The 15,504-nt window shown below is 38.7% G+C and overlaps 1 protein-coding gene across 3 annotated transcripts in view; it reads right to left on the bottom strand.

The window, feature by feature from the left end:
* Positions 1-15,504, bottom strand: part of asic2 (acid-sensing (proton-gated) ion channel 2) — a 330,404-nt gene that overhangs the window by 59,893 nt on the left and 255,007 nt on the right. For all 3 annotated transcript variants that reach the window (XM_057347073.1, XM_057347074.1, XM_057347072.1), the window contains exon 3: positions 1,636-1,786. In XM_057347073.1, the coding sequence (XP_057203056.1) occupies positions 1,636-1,786 (151 nt within the window). The remainder of the gene's footprint in view (positions 1-1,635; positions 1,787-15,504) is intronic.

Raw genomic sequence — 15,504 nt, 5'->3', positions numbered from 1 at the left:
GATTCATATTCACACAGCATTCATATAGAACGCTATTGAATGATGAGATTGTTTGCATGTCTTGATGCTTTGCCTAACAACTATTAAAAAACGAAATATAACTTAACGGACTATGAGACCTTTCGTGAATGAATCTAATTACTCCGGCAATTAAATGCAATTTAAATATAAGTTCTACATCCTGTCTGCACTGTAAGAGAGCGCAGCACGACAAAACTAGATTGCTCTCATTAACAGCACTTGAGTGTAAGCAGCTTCACTGAAAAATACGGGAACGTCGAATCACATTACAATCGTCTCGCTCTCTTGCCGCGTAGACAGCTCTGTTCATTATAATGGAAGCATTCTAATTTGGCATGTTGCGGTGAAAATACAAAAACTATCAAAAACACGTCTGGATCGTGATGGCAGGCTTCTGATAACCTGGGGGGCCAGTCTTTGAGCGTCCTAGTTTTAATGGCTGATCAAACGCCAATTTCTCACACGTAATGGTAGTTCATGTCTTAGTAAACGTCATCAATTAGATTAGCAGAATAAAGGAAATTTTGAAGCCCGGCAGGTGTGATTATTGTCCATATCCTTCATGGGTGTTTGAAGGTAAGAAACTTCATCTAAATGATTTATCAGCCTAAGAGGTATAATAATGCATGTATTATTCTGTCCACAGTTTTAAAGGACACCCTTCAAAAACAGCTGATGAAATATACAGTCTTCATGCCCTACTTCCTTTCATTTTCTCATTGTTGATATTTCTTCAAACAAATTTGAATTCAGCCTCAGCTAAACTTGTAACCTTTCAAATGCTAATGAATCGTTCACAAAGAATCCTCAATGCATGATTTTTAATCCTAAATGCTTTCATCTCTTTTGAACCGTCTAGTATGCTACAAGGAAAGGTGTGTTTTACCTGGTTATCAAAACATTATTAAAAAAGTGAAGGACTATGAACTGCTGTTCAGAACAGTGTAGCTGCATCAGGAAAATCAAACAGCATTCAAGACATTCTGTTTGATAACCAATCCCATAGGATTTGTCTACACTACTGCAGTATCACAGATATTCTTCAAGGTGTGCAAGTCTTACAAATATTCACTGTTCCCTGGGGATGATGTCACACCGAAAGCATTGAGTAAACCTGCCCTAATCAGACAACTGTAAGACTGCATGTCAGTGTAAAAAAAATAGTGCGGGAAAGCTCAAGTGTACATATTGTAATTAGGTGCGACTGTGTATGTGTATAGGTTTGGCCATGATTGTGATGTCAACAGGCTTGTGGATAGAAAATATCTCTAGCCAGAATGCAAACAATGGAGGTTACTAAACTAACCTGTGTCTGTGTTTGTGTGTGGACATGTTTGTATATCCCGGTGGGGACCTAAACCTGAACACTCACCAACACATGGGGACTCGTGTCACCGTGGGGACCAAAATTGAGGTCCCCATGGGCAAAAAAGCTTATAAATTGTACAGAACAATAGTTTTTTAAAATCTAAAACTGCAAAACGTTTTCTATGATCTTTAGGTTTAGGGGTAGGGCTAGGGGATAAAATATACAGTTTGTACAGTATAAAAAACATTACGCCTATGTACTGTCCCCGCGGAGCTAGTAAACCAGACATGTGTGTGTGTGTGTACCTGTTTCCCCCCACACAGGTAGGTATTCATCTTGCTGGATGTCTAACATGATCTCCAGACCATTGCCTGTGCCTCCTTTCATTGTGGTCCTCAAAGTCTTGCCTTCTTCTGCAGCATTAAACATGTAACACTTCCCATGGCGTGTAAACACCTATAAAGAGAAAAATACCATGTTAATTTGATTTATTAAATGATTCATGTTACTGGTTGTGACCTGCTCAAGGACACAATGATATTAGCTTGAGAATCGCCTCCTTGCAGGAAATGAGCCAACAACATTTTATTTACCCGCTCAGACTTTTAACCATTGAACCATTCTGTTTATGTGACTGAAGAACTAAAGCAATTAAAGTGACAGTTCACCCATAAATGACAATTATATCATTATTTACACGCCCTCTTGTCATTTCAAACCTGTATGACTTTCAAAATAAGACATTTTAAAGAATGTTGCGGCAGTACCCATTGACTTGCATTGGTTTTGTGTCCATACAATAGAAGTCAATAGTCCGCCATTGTTCGGATACCAACATTCTTCAGAATATCTTCTTTTGTGTTCTGCAGAAGAAAGTTATGAAGCTGTTATTTTATAGTTTTTTTTCTGTAAAGGTAAAGACTTGTTAATGTTTAATGTTCAATTATCTTTGAACAAACTTTTGCCAGTAAATTACATAAATGTAAATCTACAGTAAGTTACTGGCAAACTGCTGCCAGTAATACTGTAATTTCAACAGAATTTTTTTACAGTGTGTGTATAAAGAAACACAATTACAGTAAATACACATAAATGCAAGATTGGCACTCAAGTGAGCCAGACAATTTAAACGCATAAATGAAGCTTAGACTTTGTTAAAACACTTATGAATTATTCATTACAAAATGCGTATCAATTGAGCTTACGTTTTTGAGGTGGAATTACTTTTTTCGTTGGAGGAACCGAGGTATAAGACAAATGTTGTGCTTATCTACAGCATATCACATATATAAAATAGCAGGTTGAAAATAACCCGCAATATTCTTTCAGCTATAATCAATGTACATCAGGAAAGAACAGGGAGAGTGAGAGAAAATCACACATTATCTGGGTGTTATGGGGCTATAGCTTTGAGACTTGTTTAAGGAACAGGGCGAGAATGGTGGAACGTCTTCATTTTTACGACACGTCCTCTGGCTCACCCTCTGACCGTCCACATTAAAGGACACTCTCTATACAGCTGTGGGTCTCTCACCCAGTCTTTCAGACACTCTTTAGAGCGCATCCTCATCATAGCCCTCGAGGAAAGAGAGACCGAATGACCCCAGCACACAGGGTTCAGATGAAATGGAGGAGAAAAGACGGAAGCCTGGTTGCGTTTATATTCATTTCCCGGTGAAGGTTTTTTACACAGCGGACTGAACAGAGACAAAACCAACCATTTGAAGGTAATGGAGCAAAAAGGACCACCTTTTTTCAAAAGCACACAGCTTTATTCCCTTCGTTGATTTATTTCTCGCTGCTTTTAGCTGCATGTCTAATGTGTGCTTAAAGTAGAAAGTGAGACGATATATGTAATTAAGAGAGAGGGAAGCTTGTTTTGATGACAGACAATAAAGAAAAGAAGTGAATCGGAGGCTTTGGGTGCCCTCATTTTGCTGATGATGATAATTATGATTAAGAGTGAATCAACCCCCTCATTCTCTAATTTCCGTTTCGCCCACGCCCTAGAAAAATAGGAAAGTGTGACATTCCTGTCTGTCCCTAGTCCGTGTTTTCCTCGTTTTTGCCAAGGGATGTTATTTTGCCACGCTCCCTCACCGGTCCCTCCTTGGTTTTGCCTGCACATGTGTGTCATCAAAGACTTATGACTTTCACCTGTCCCTCATTGACATTAACACCTGCACCCCATTATCTGGACATTATTTATACCCTGCCTGTTTCAGTGTTCTTGGTCCAGTATTAATGTAATGTTGTATTCTTGCAAGCTCACTGTTTGTTGTTGGATTTAACCGTTTCCATGGATGTTCCCTGGTTTTTTGGATTAGCCGGTTTGCTCCTGATTTCACCTTTTATTATTAAACCCTTTTTTCCACTCACCACCCGTTCCTTGTTACATCGTTTGTCCATCATCAGTGTCACGTTACAGAAAGATGGATCGGGAACCTTTAAAAGCCTCTTCAAAGCAGAGAACTCGACTTCCTAGGCTAAAAAATAGCGTCACAGATCTACAGTCAGAAATGAAGTATGCAGAAATGTGCCCAGCTGTGATTTAAGATTGGTGGTAAAAGCTGAGAGACATAGGAGCGTGAAGGTGGCACCTTACAGTACGCTAGTGCACACAGAGACAGATACTCAAGATAGATCACTGGTGCCCGAGCGTTCAGACCGCATCCCACAAAATCGACATGAATATTCACATATTCTCATTCTTCATGCCTCAACTATGGTTGATAAGAAACACCCTTTAAAAGCGAGAGAGGTAGAGCGAGTCAGGAAAGGAAAGCATTGCTCACAACAGAATATTGTGCTCATTTCCTGAAATGAGTGCTAGCTCATATCCTTTTCCTGCTCTCTTTCAAATTCAGTTTCATTTGAATTGACAGGACAAACAGCAGAGACGATTTTCTGTGTGAGATGGCTTACGTCTTATTAAACAGGGATAACACAAAACACTAAAAGCTGTCCTTCATCAAATCAAAGACATGTTTTTGGACCAGGCTCATGCATTTGGCAATTTAAACTCACAGTTTTTGGATCAATATATACACACGCAATTTAATGTAAACAACACAACTGCCATAACTTAGCTATTATAAACAGCATCTGCTAGAAACTTCACAGAAAATTGGGACGCACGTCACGCAAATAAACATCTCTCTTTAAAACTTGTCAATAAAGCTGTTGTTTGAAACAAAGACGGAGCTGCCATCACCACTTACTGTCTGGCATGTTAACTTGCATTGTAAACATGCCAATAGTCATTTACTATTATTGACCAAGGATGTTTCTCTTTAGAGCTGAAGAGAAAGCAGCTAAACATTTGTGATGGCTTGAGACCAAACGTTTTTTTGCGGCGCCAAAATAAATTTAAACTCGAAATGAACTCACTTAAACAAAAAATGAAATGGCAAATGTTCTTTTTATTTCCCCTAACAACACAGAGGAACCATTAATCGTAAAGTTCTGTGAATTTATGTGAGGACAACCTCTGTGACCGTGAGGTTAGCGGGCTACTGTTAAAACACAGCGCCAACTATAAAATGCACAAATTCACTTCCAATTAGTACAAGAGCCACTTTTGTGATGTGTTCAGAAGTGGGTGTGTGTGTAAAAGTAAGCTCAGTAGCTTTCCAAGCCAGCATAACAAGAGTGTACGTTTCTTTGAATAAAAAGTCTTATCAAACATTCATTGAAAAGAATCAAGTCAAGTCAAGTCAATTTTATTTATATAGCGCTTTTCACAATGTGCATTGTTCCAAAGCAGCTTTACAGGAGCAAATTAGAAAAACACAGAAAGTTAAAACACAGCACAGTGCATGGTGTTTATAGACCAAGCAAGATCATTATAATAAATAATATCTAATAAATAAATGAATAAATAAATAAATGCAGTCTCCCGGTGAGCAAGCCAACACTGCACTGCTCTGCTGTGGCGAGGAACCCAAACTCCAATGATGAATAATGGAGAAAAGAAAAGAAAAAAAAATCAGTTTGAATGTTCTGGAACAAAATGGCAAGACCTTTTTTGACTGATGATCACAGCTTGAACGGCTGTAGATAGAAGGGCATGACTGATTGACACTGCCAGGTATGTGTGTGCACAGGGTCAACCATATGAATATTGAAAAAAGAAATACATTATGGAAATCATACTGAAGTTACATGAAAGCAGTAGTAAATCCGGACATCATGTCCTGACTTCCCGATTTACATCAAGTTATGTAGCCACTCGCTCGTTCTCTTGATTGCTCGTCCAAGGTTTCCATTAGGAATAAAGATGTAGGAATTAATCGGGTTAATCTGAATATTTATGGGGTCTGTGAATCGACACCGTATGGAGAGGTCAGAACTGTTCTGGAACTGTTAAGCAAGCAGATACTGCTCAGTTTGTAGGCAGTATTAAATCTCTCCAGAATATTTAGGCCTGTCTCCATATACACAACCTCAATGGGCCAAATCATAAACACGACTTGTCGCTTCTAGGCAGATGATGTGCACTGCTTTACATGCAGTTTCAGCCCAATGACTGCATTTTAAATTTAGATTACTGGGCATTTTCACGCAATACAGATTTTTCAAATATAATGTAATTTTTTTCCTGTTTTTACAGACTTTTCATGTATTCTTGAAATGCGGAATAAAAACGTCGGTAACACTTTATAATAACTTTCATTAGTAAGTCATTAGTAAGTCATTAACAAACATCATTTAATGCTTATAGTCATTAGTTACTAGATTTTCACATAGCTAGAACTACGAGATAACTTTCTTGTTCATGTTTACTAATGGTTTAATTGAACATTACTTAATGAATAGCAGATTATTAGTTAATGTATATTAAAATGTTTACAAATGTTCTCACCCTTTCAATTCACATATGGAAATAACTTTCATTAGTAAATCATTAACAAACATTATTTAATGCTTAACTGATCATTAGTAACTATATATTCACATAGCTAGACATAGAGGATATCGTTCTTGTTCATGTTTACTAATGGTTTAATTGAACATTACTTAATGAATAGCAGATCATTAGTTAATGTATATTAAAATGTTTACAAATGTTCTCACCAAAATGTCAAATGACAGAAAAAGACTGCAAATTTACCAGAACATGTAATTTTTATGTGAAAAACTGTTATTTTAATGTATTCTTTTGGGCCCAGCTGCCAGAAAATTACCATTTTTTTACAGGATTTTTTTACAATCAAGGTTTTCACCATACTGATAGCTCAGATGTCAATATTTGATGGTTTAAATACCCATGTGAGGTTTTCAAGTTTTTAAAGCTCTGTCTATTTTTGAAGTAAGTTTGAGCATAGTCAGGTGAGCACACTTTCCATAACAGTCCATATTCCTTATAAATGGGAATATGATAAAAAAGTATAGTACCTATTTTTCGGTCTATAAAGAGCCATACATTCTCCACTTGTTGGGTAATAGCTTCTGGTTTGTGCATTTTAAATCCCAGAAATCCTACAAAGTATGACATTTCTCAAAAATGTGTCCTCATCCATGCTGCATGTTTATTTCCCTCATATTAAACAGAAAACGTGTATAGACTGATATGTTTCTGATGTGTGGATCAATCAGCAGAGATTTAGGAAAATATAAACGCATGATTCAATATATTAATAATAAATACATTCTCTGAGAATTTATCTTTCACGTTTTGACTGAAATGTCACATCCATAATGCTGGAATTGCACTACTGCAATGATGAAACTCTCATAATTTACTCAACCTCACGCCATCCCAGACGACATAACTTTGTATCTTCATTTGAACACTATTTCTATCTTTTTACTATCAATGCTATCTTCTGTTATCTTCTTACTGTCTATGGGTCTCAAAATGTCGAAACTCCAAAAAGCATATTCAGCAAAGTGACCCAAATATCTCCAGTAACTAAATAATTGCCTTCTGAAAAGTCACTCACAAACATATCTCTTGCACAATACAATGCCTGTGATGTTCCTCATTTGTTTGCCAAATGCTCAATGATTAAATCTGAATTCAATTGTGATAGGCTTATCAGTGGTTTTTCTGAAGACTACCACAGATGTCCTAAATGTGGGCTTTTCAGCGAATGTCGCACTTAGTGTTTTTCCAGTTGGAGAAGTTTCAATTGCTTTCCCAGGAGCAAAAGGTTTCTAGCGTTTTCCATCTGAAGGCTTTCTACGATGTCTCTGAGTCTTATCAGTCACTGACCTGGTGGGTTTTTGCTCCCACGTCGCCGCCTGCCACACAGATTATATTTTTAAGATATGGATGCCGTCATTTTCCCATTTCATTCGCTCTCCGGTTGCCCATCTTTATTCTTTTATTCCTCCCTGTGGTGTGTGTTTATCTCTAATGGTGGCGTCTCTGGTCAACCTGTTGCTTTTAGCAAAGTGACTGATATATGTCTATAGGCTTACCTCTCAGTTTGATGAAGTTATCATTGAGGGGAGCAGAGAAGAGGAGAGAAGAAGAAAAGCGACAGGAGGGGGGAGGAGAGACGGAAAAGGAAGGGAGAGGAAACAGAAGGAAGAGGAAAGTAAAGAAAAGAGAAGGAAGGTGAGGAGACTAAATGTCGAACAGATCTTGCTTTTGAGTGGAGGAGAAGTGAAGTCCACAAGCATTATTTTCTCAGCGTGGACAGTGAGTGTCAGCACCCTCCAGCTAATGGCATAATGCCAGTATGTTTTTGACAGCCTGCCACCCAAACCTGCCCTGCTTCCTGATTTAACACACTCACCCATTCAAAAATGACACGCTGATATCTTTCAAAGCCACAGGAACACCAAAGGAAACGCACAATTACCAAATTTAGCTCGAACCATTAAACATGTTACTAATACTAAACATCTGGTGATATTCCAGTGCATGGCAGCCTAGAAGCAACCAACAAGAGTCACTTTAAATGATCAATGATCATCATGTACAAACTTCAAGCAAGTCGTTTGTTTTTCCAAATAAGCGAAAAATATACCACAACTTCCAGCGATCAGTAAAAATTACAGAGAGAAACAACACCTCTTTCTCCCACACAATAAAATAAAACCGCTATATAAGCCCGCTTCATGATTACCGCGGTAATTGCGCTAACTCCATTTCCTCCATTATAACACAAGCAGGTTAGACAACACTTATCTCCTCGGACAAATTCCCATTCTGTCCCAGAGGCTCGCTGGAAGACCAAGCAGCGATGATGGGAAAATTTAAATCAGGAGTGTTGAGAACCACTTAAACGCTTTTATCAAAGCCGGAGAGGGCTGGAGCATTTCGACTGTTTACATAAGAGTTTTATTGTGATGTGGTCTTGTATTGTTTCTCTAAATCGATTTCCATTAGAGGCCAATTCTACGGCGGATTGTCACAGGGGGGAAAGCAGGGGATGGGTGGTGTACTTACCGGCCGGCGTGTTTATGAAGATCTGTAAAGTTGTAAGGGTGAGCACTTTTCTTCATAAAGCATTAACAGTCAGTGTCTGGTGTGAGAGGTGAATAATTTATAGAGCGTACTACTGATGAAACACACAGACATTTATACAGTATACTTACATGTGCACAGATTTGTAATGTATACATGTGAATACACATACACACACCCTTAATCTTACCTTGACAAAACCTCTTTATATTTTTATATAAAATCATAATTTAGTATGATTTATAAGAGGTTTTTCTTGTGGCAACCAAAATATGTGCCCGGACTGTATATTTTCACAGGCACGCACACACATACATGTAAATGTGTATATATTCACATGTGCACACACGTGGACACTCATTCACTCATACATACACAGGCACACAGTTTACATTCATCATCTTTTCATCCAATTAACCCAAGAACATTACTGGATGTGCAACATTACACAAATGTAGTGTTTTATCTTCCTTGCCATAAATGTTATTGCAGTTATATATGCCTGACTAACACAAATTAAGGGCCTGATGTGAGTATTCCAAACAGATCAAGAAAGCGAGTAATGTTGACAGAGAAAAACAATTGCTCCACCGTCTAGACTATTTTTATCTGGTCTTGTACATGAATAATAATTCCATACAATGGGTGTGTGAAATCACCCATGGATAATTCACTTATACTGTCTGCAACTCATTTAACGCCCTTCATTTATTTGCTTATTTGTCTTTTTTAAGCAACTCAATTGAGATGAGTTTTTGTTTTATACCAAATTCATCTGCAGCGATACTTCAAAGCATCCTCATTAAGATGAATTCATTAAAATATGATAATACTGTGCTCTGTAAAGCGGCACTGCCTCGTCAGAGCCAAGTCCACAATGAGTCAATATGAGTTCTAGAGTCAATGGGCATGTCATCATTACAGCCTTCACATAATGACCGCTATCAGACATGTCAAAGACGTGTCACGAGTTCATAGGTTAACATGTTTCATCGTCTGTTGAACATTACAGTAATGGTTCATCTTCCCAAGCTCTGTTCTATGACTGTGAACATTTTCTATTCAATGACACAATAGACAATAGAGTGAATAAGTGAAGTGAATAAAGAAGTAAAGTAAAATAAACAATTTGTTTCTCTTGTTCAATCGGAAAACAAATACTGCTAATGTAATAGTGCATACCTTGAATGGACTTAAAAAATATGGACGTAAAATATCTGTCAAAATGCATCAATGTAGAATATAATAAGAATCAACATACATACAAAGTATGCTCTGTATATATAAATACACATTTTCTCTCGCAGCCTCTTTCTTTTTGACTGATCCATCGTTCTAACAGCCGCCTCATCTTCCCATTCTCTACCTGTCTACATGTGCAGAAGACATTTCATTCCTGACACCACCCCCTCGGGTATGCTTCTATCCGATCTGTCAGTCATGGGGTCTTGCTGCCGTGGCAACGGGCAATGACCCTGGCATTGGCTCATGAATCACCACGCTTAGCCTACGGCATCATTTGTTGTCTTGCATACGACGCACTTGTGTCTACTCAAGAGGTCCTATGTACTGTAGTTCTTAATTTAGAGATAGTGTGAAAGATACACTATATGCAATAATGGTTATGAACACTCCATTATAAAATAGAACCATGCACACAGTAGCATAAGATGACCTCCAGCAAAATTATTTTCTAAACCTTTTAATGTCAGACTGTGAGTCAGACCCCACCGTCCAACATGTACTACCTGACCTCACTGATGTTCATGCGTCTGAATGGGAGTCCATCTCCAGAAGAATAAACGCTGATCGGAGGACAAACTACTTAATAACAGTTGTGGTTTGGAACTTAAAGGAGTCATCGGATGAAAATCCATTTTTTTCTGTGTTTAAGTGCTATAATCGGCTCCCCGGTGCATCTAGCAACCCAGAAAACGTGAAAAACAAGATCCCAGTAAGTTTGTTTTGATGAGCCTTTCCCTGCAAGCATGTGAGAAATCGAGCCGTTCAGATTTCGCTCCTGTTGTGACGTAAAAGCAGGATCTTATTATAATATTATCACCCCTTAATCTACACAATTCCACCCACGGCGTTGCCGTCATTGTTGTTTTCACAAGCGACAGCGGTGTACATGACGCCATGGCTAAAGTTCGTGGACAACATGCAATGTAGTCGCTGCACAGAGTCCTAACCTCGGAAGAGACAGGATTGGATTTATTTTATTTTTAGGGGAAATCCCTCAGAAACCATAAGTAAAAACCTGCCTGTTTGCGCGAATCACTTATCAACCTGGGACAGTACAAGCAGGATTAGCTTCAAAGTTGTTCCTCAACATGGATCGAGACCAACTGAACGAGACAAAGCTGCCGATGTAAGTAATATTTATCAACAGTCTGAACTGATGTACATGTACCGTATATATAGGAGGATAACGTTAGCATATGTTAGCGAAGGGAGCTAAGTCAGTCACGGGCTAAATAGAACATTCAAAGCCAGTGATAAACTTACTTTATATTTATATGTTATTTGGCAAATGGGCACTTGGAGTTTTAGCTGTATGTATATTAATAAATTATGTGCGTTAATATGTTCAGCAAGCTGTTTGTTTTGCTAATGAAAAGGGGAGAACACTGCTGTTAGCTTCGTTTTAAACGTCTCAAATCATTCGTCCTTAGGCTGAAAAATCTGTACTAGTTATGAAAGTGACCTATTAGTCAGATATGGTGACCCATACCCGAAATGTGACCTCTGCATTTAACCCATCCAGAGAGTAGTGAACACACGCACAGCAAGTCGTGAAGATACGTACACCTGGAGCAGTGGGCAGCAGCGCCCGGGGAGCAAATAGGTCAACGACAAGCGCTAAAATCCACGTAATTCCGCTGGGATCTGCAGGTGAGCATCCCATGGATTTTAGGCAAGCATACACGCACAACTTGAGCGCATTAGGTTGCGCTGTCTGCTGTGATGGATTTTTTAGTCTCCGGACAAATGATTTGAGACGTTTAAAATGAAACTAACCGCAGAGGAGTTCAGGAAACATAATTTAGCTAAACCATTGCCATAGCAGTACTACACATGTGTTGTGTTGACACACCGGATGGAAGGGAGGTGGGGTGCGCTGTAACTCATTATCGTTTAAAGGGACATGCACCAAAATGGGTTGCTGTGAGCATAGCTGTTTTTGACGAGGTAAAAAGGGTTTTGTTTACACAGCCATTGAGTGTTTTTAAGCAAAATATGTTCCAGACATTTCATGAAGACCCTAATAAATCATACCAACTTGTTGAAATTGCTCATCCTATCAGTCCATTAAATGAAGCACTGTCTGCACACTGTTGGCTGTATTATGTAGTTCTACAGCTGTCAAAGTTTATCTCTTAGTTTCATTGGTTGATGGAGAACATCAAACATGATAGAAATATAAAGTAATATATAAGGCAGACTGGCAGGTACAAGGTACTTCCTGTCCCCAGCGCACACATGGACAGCTAGACTAAAGATAGAGTACATCATAAGAATCAGACAGAAGAGCTCAGGGACGGAGGGATTTAGGCTTGCTGGTGATGGCGCAGACTGTCAGTGCTAGAGGAAAAGGACGGAACGAAAGAAAATGTTGAGCAGAAACACCCACGAGTCAGGCACAGGAGTTTGAAGGGACGCGGCACGCATCTCTGATGAGGGTCACTTTAGGTGAAGCGCACTGACTTGTTAAATCCTCAGTGGCCTTAGTTTCCCATTCAAATCTCCTAACTGTCAATTACTTATTTACTGTTGACATGTATTTCAGAATAAAACCCCATAAAGCCTGCACATTTCAAAGAGACAAGCGCATTGAGATTCACTAGCTTGTAAAGATGTGCTCCTTGTGTACACTGGAACCTCTGCTACGGAAACCGGTCTGACTTAAACGGGAAGCCCTGGAGCAGATTGTGAAGTCCAGCGCTTTACCAGATCTGCTTTCCTTTCCTTTCTGCCACTGACACTTACACCGTGTTTCAAAAGGACCATGAGCATCAACTCCTACATCTCTATTAGACCTTTTGTCCCCACAGTTTTCTGAAAGAAGGATCTGAAACTCCTGAGGTGGAACCACCTGATACACAAACAGCTTCTTTCCATTAGGATGCTCAGCAGGAGCTTCCATCTACCTAAGAGGTGTTTTTACCTTCCATGGGGCAATAATGTAGTGTACTGTGCATTAGGGATGGAAGTTAATGGAGGCTTAGGGCAAAATTGCCACAGGAAGTGTAAAATTTGCCACTGAATTCATACGAACTCATTTGTACATTTTAGTACGATTTGCTTTCATGCCAATGACGTTAGGTTATTGGGGCAGGGTTAGGGGCGGAGCTTCAGTATTGATTTTTTTCTAGTAATTTACGTGCAAATTCATACAAATAAGCCAACTCATAAAATAGTTACGAAATCAGGCTGAAAATGCCCATGAAAAATAAACAAAAAAACTCTAGGAGCAAATATTTTCAATACTAACAAAGTTAGTACTCCTTTACACTACACTTTATATTGTTTCTTTATATATATATATTTATATAATGTCTGCACGTGTACTTCAAAATCAATACTAACATTATTCTAGTATATATATTATTTAATGTGGTTTTTACTGCTCTTTTATTGCTACCTTTCGTGCTGCATCTCAGCATCAAAATAGAGAAATAGTTTCATTCCATCTCTTGCTCTGCAGGGGTGCAATTGAATTGACAACAAACCTTCACTTCACTTGATGGCACAAATGTCACATTATTCTTACAGATTGAAGTCTTTCCTGGTGTGATGACAAAGCCATGAAGTCTGTCATTCACTTTTTGCTATCGAAGGGAACATCACAATACACCCCTCAGTTTCGTATAATTTCTCTGAGACTCGCTCGAGATGGCAAACCAATGCCGTGGGAACTGCTGAGGAGATCGACAATAGGTTTCTCATGACATTCACACCCAAGAGCAAAGCTGTTTTCACAGAACTTGATGTTGTTGAAAGCGAAACCAGCGGACTCCACCATGCAGGGCAGCGTGTTTTCAGGGGGATTGGCTGTTACAATCCTCAAGGCTTTTGACCAAAGCTCCTCTACTTTCTGCACCTGCAGGGCAATTTCACATGCACTTCATGGGTCAGCAGATCAGGCTGTTAGTGCCCTGGCCTGTGGCTGGTGGACTTATAACCCATCAGGCAATAGCACGGCCAGCATTACAAGCACACAATGTCAAAGAGGGAAAAGATTCAGAAGACTTGATCTGAAAACATAAAATACAGTAAACCTCCACCTGTGCTCTCTCTATCTTTATTTCCACCTGCTTGCACAGAATTATAACTGTCTTCTTCAAAGCCATCTGCTTAGCCATAAATTGAGTGTCAGTCGTATTGGGCTCAAACGTATCAAATTAAGCCAAATTACTTTAAATAAATATTCAGGGTAATCTCACTCAGATGTATTCAATATGCTAAACTTAATATACAGTAAATTTAACAAAAACAAATGTATGAATATTACAAAGTATGAAAATGTTATTGCCAGAGCCTTTGCAAAAGTGCATATTTTAACAAACAATAGCATATTTTAAATAAAAAAAATGTATTTTAAAATTATATCCAGATGGGACCAGCAACAGTAAAGTTTTTATATTAAAACATTTAAATGCGGATTTTAGTGTCTGAATATAGTTTGCATGTGCTAATACCACACTGTACATACAAACATCTATAAAAACTAATGAATAACTCATGTCATAAGAGAATTTTTTTCGTTTACACTTAAAATGAGTAAAAGATTGCATTTAAAAACAACACTCCGTGTCCAGCAGAGCAGAAAACCCGTTCGCCCTTCAAACCTTCAGTTCAGCTCAAGGCCAAGAGACCCGAGTACAGTTTACTCCCATGTGCCCACAAGCCTGCACGGATAATCCAACCTACACGATCATCCACATCCATCACAAAAACGCAGATGAAGGATGAAGATTATTAGCCGGTGACCTTTAGAAACTATTGATGACTTTAGGCACCGAGCTGTGAACCACTTGGCGTGATATCGGCCAATCACGCGTGTGCACGTTTAATGTTTTAGCTTAGTGACACATTACACCTCAGATCGTTTGTGACTGCGTGCACTTAAAGCTGCGCTTGCTGCATCCATCATATTAATCTATGAAAATGTTATCTGCACTTACAAGATGCTTTAGTCTCTATGGTAATGAGTGCGCGATTGAAAAACACAGGAGAATGATCTGGGGTAAAGCAGGAAGAAAAACAAGCCAATTTCAGCTGTGTGAGAGAAGGAGCTATGCGAAGGCACAACATCTTCAGAGATTTATTCCGTATTATTGAAACGATACATCAAAGCACAAAAGATATCTGCTGAGGTAAGATACATATTAAGACTTAAACTTCGCCTTAAAACCAACTACATTTAATTCCCCGGTGCTGTGCAGCAAGGCTTGATATTTAAACGCTTTTATTAATGTGTGCTTTACGTTGGCATGCAGTATCTCAGCAGTCCAGGAGTGAGAGAAGATGTTATTTGGAGTGAAGAACATTGTATTTTCACATCTTTCTTCAACACAGCCTCCACTATAATAAACGCTATGAATATTAATTTATTCATCTTATTAAACATCATTACGTCTGATAAATTTATATAATTTAACTTGATAATGAGAAACGGCTGATTATACATCAGGATAAAGAAACACAATGTTTCTGCAGCTGCTGTGCCAGTCTGATATGAATTAATAAC

Source organism: Triplophysa rosa, linkage group LG11 (genome assembly GCF_024868665.1).
Source record: "Triplophysa rosa linkage group LG11, Trosa_1v2, whole genome shotgun sequence".
NCBI classification, from domain to species: domain Eukaryota; kingdom Metazoa; phylum Chordata; class Actinopteri; order Cypriniformes; family Nemacheilidae; genus Triplophysa; species Triplophysa rosa.
The sequence above is the reverse complement of the archived record's forward strand: the minus strand, read 5'-3'. Positions and strand labels throughout refer to the sequence as shown.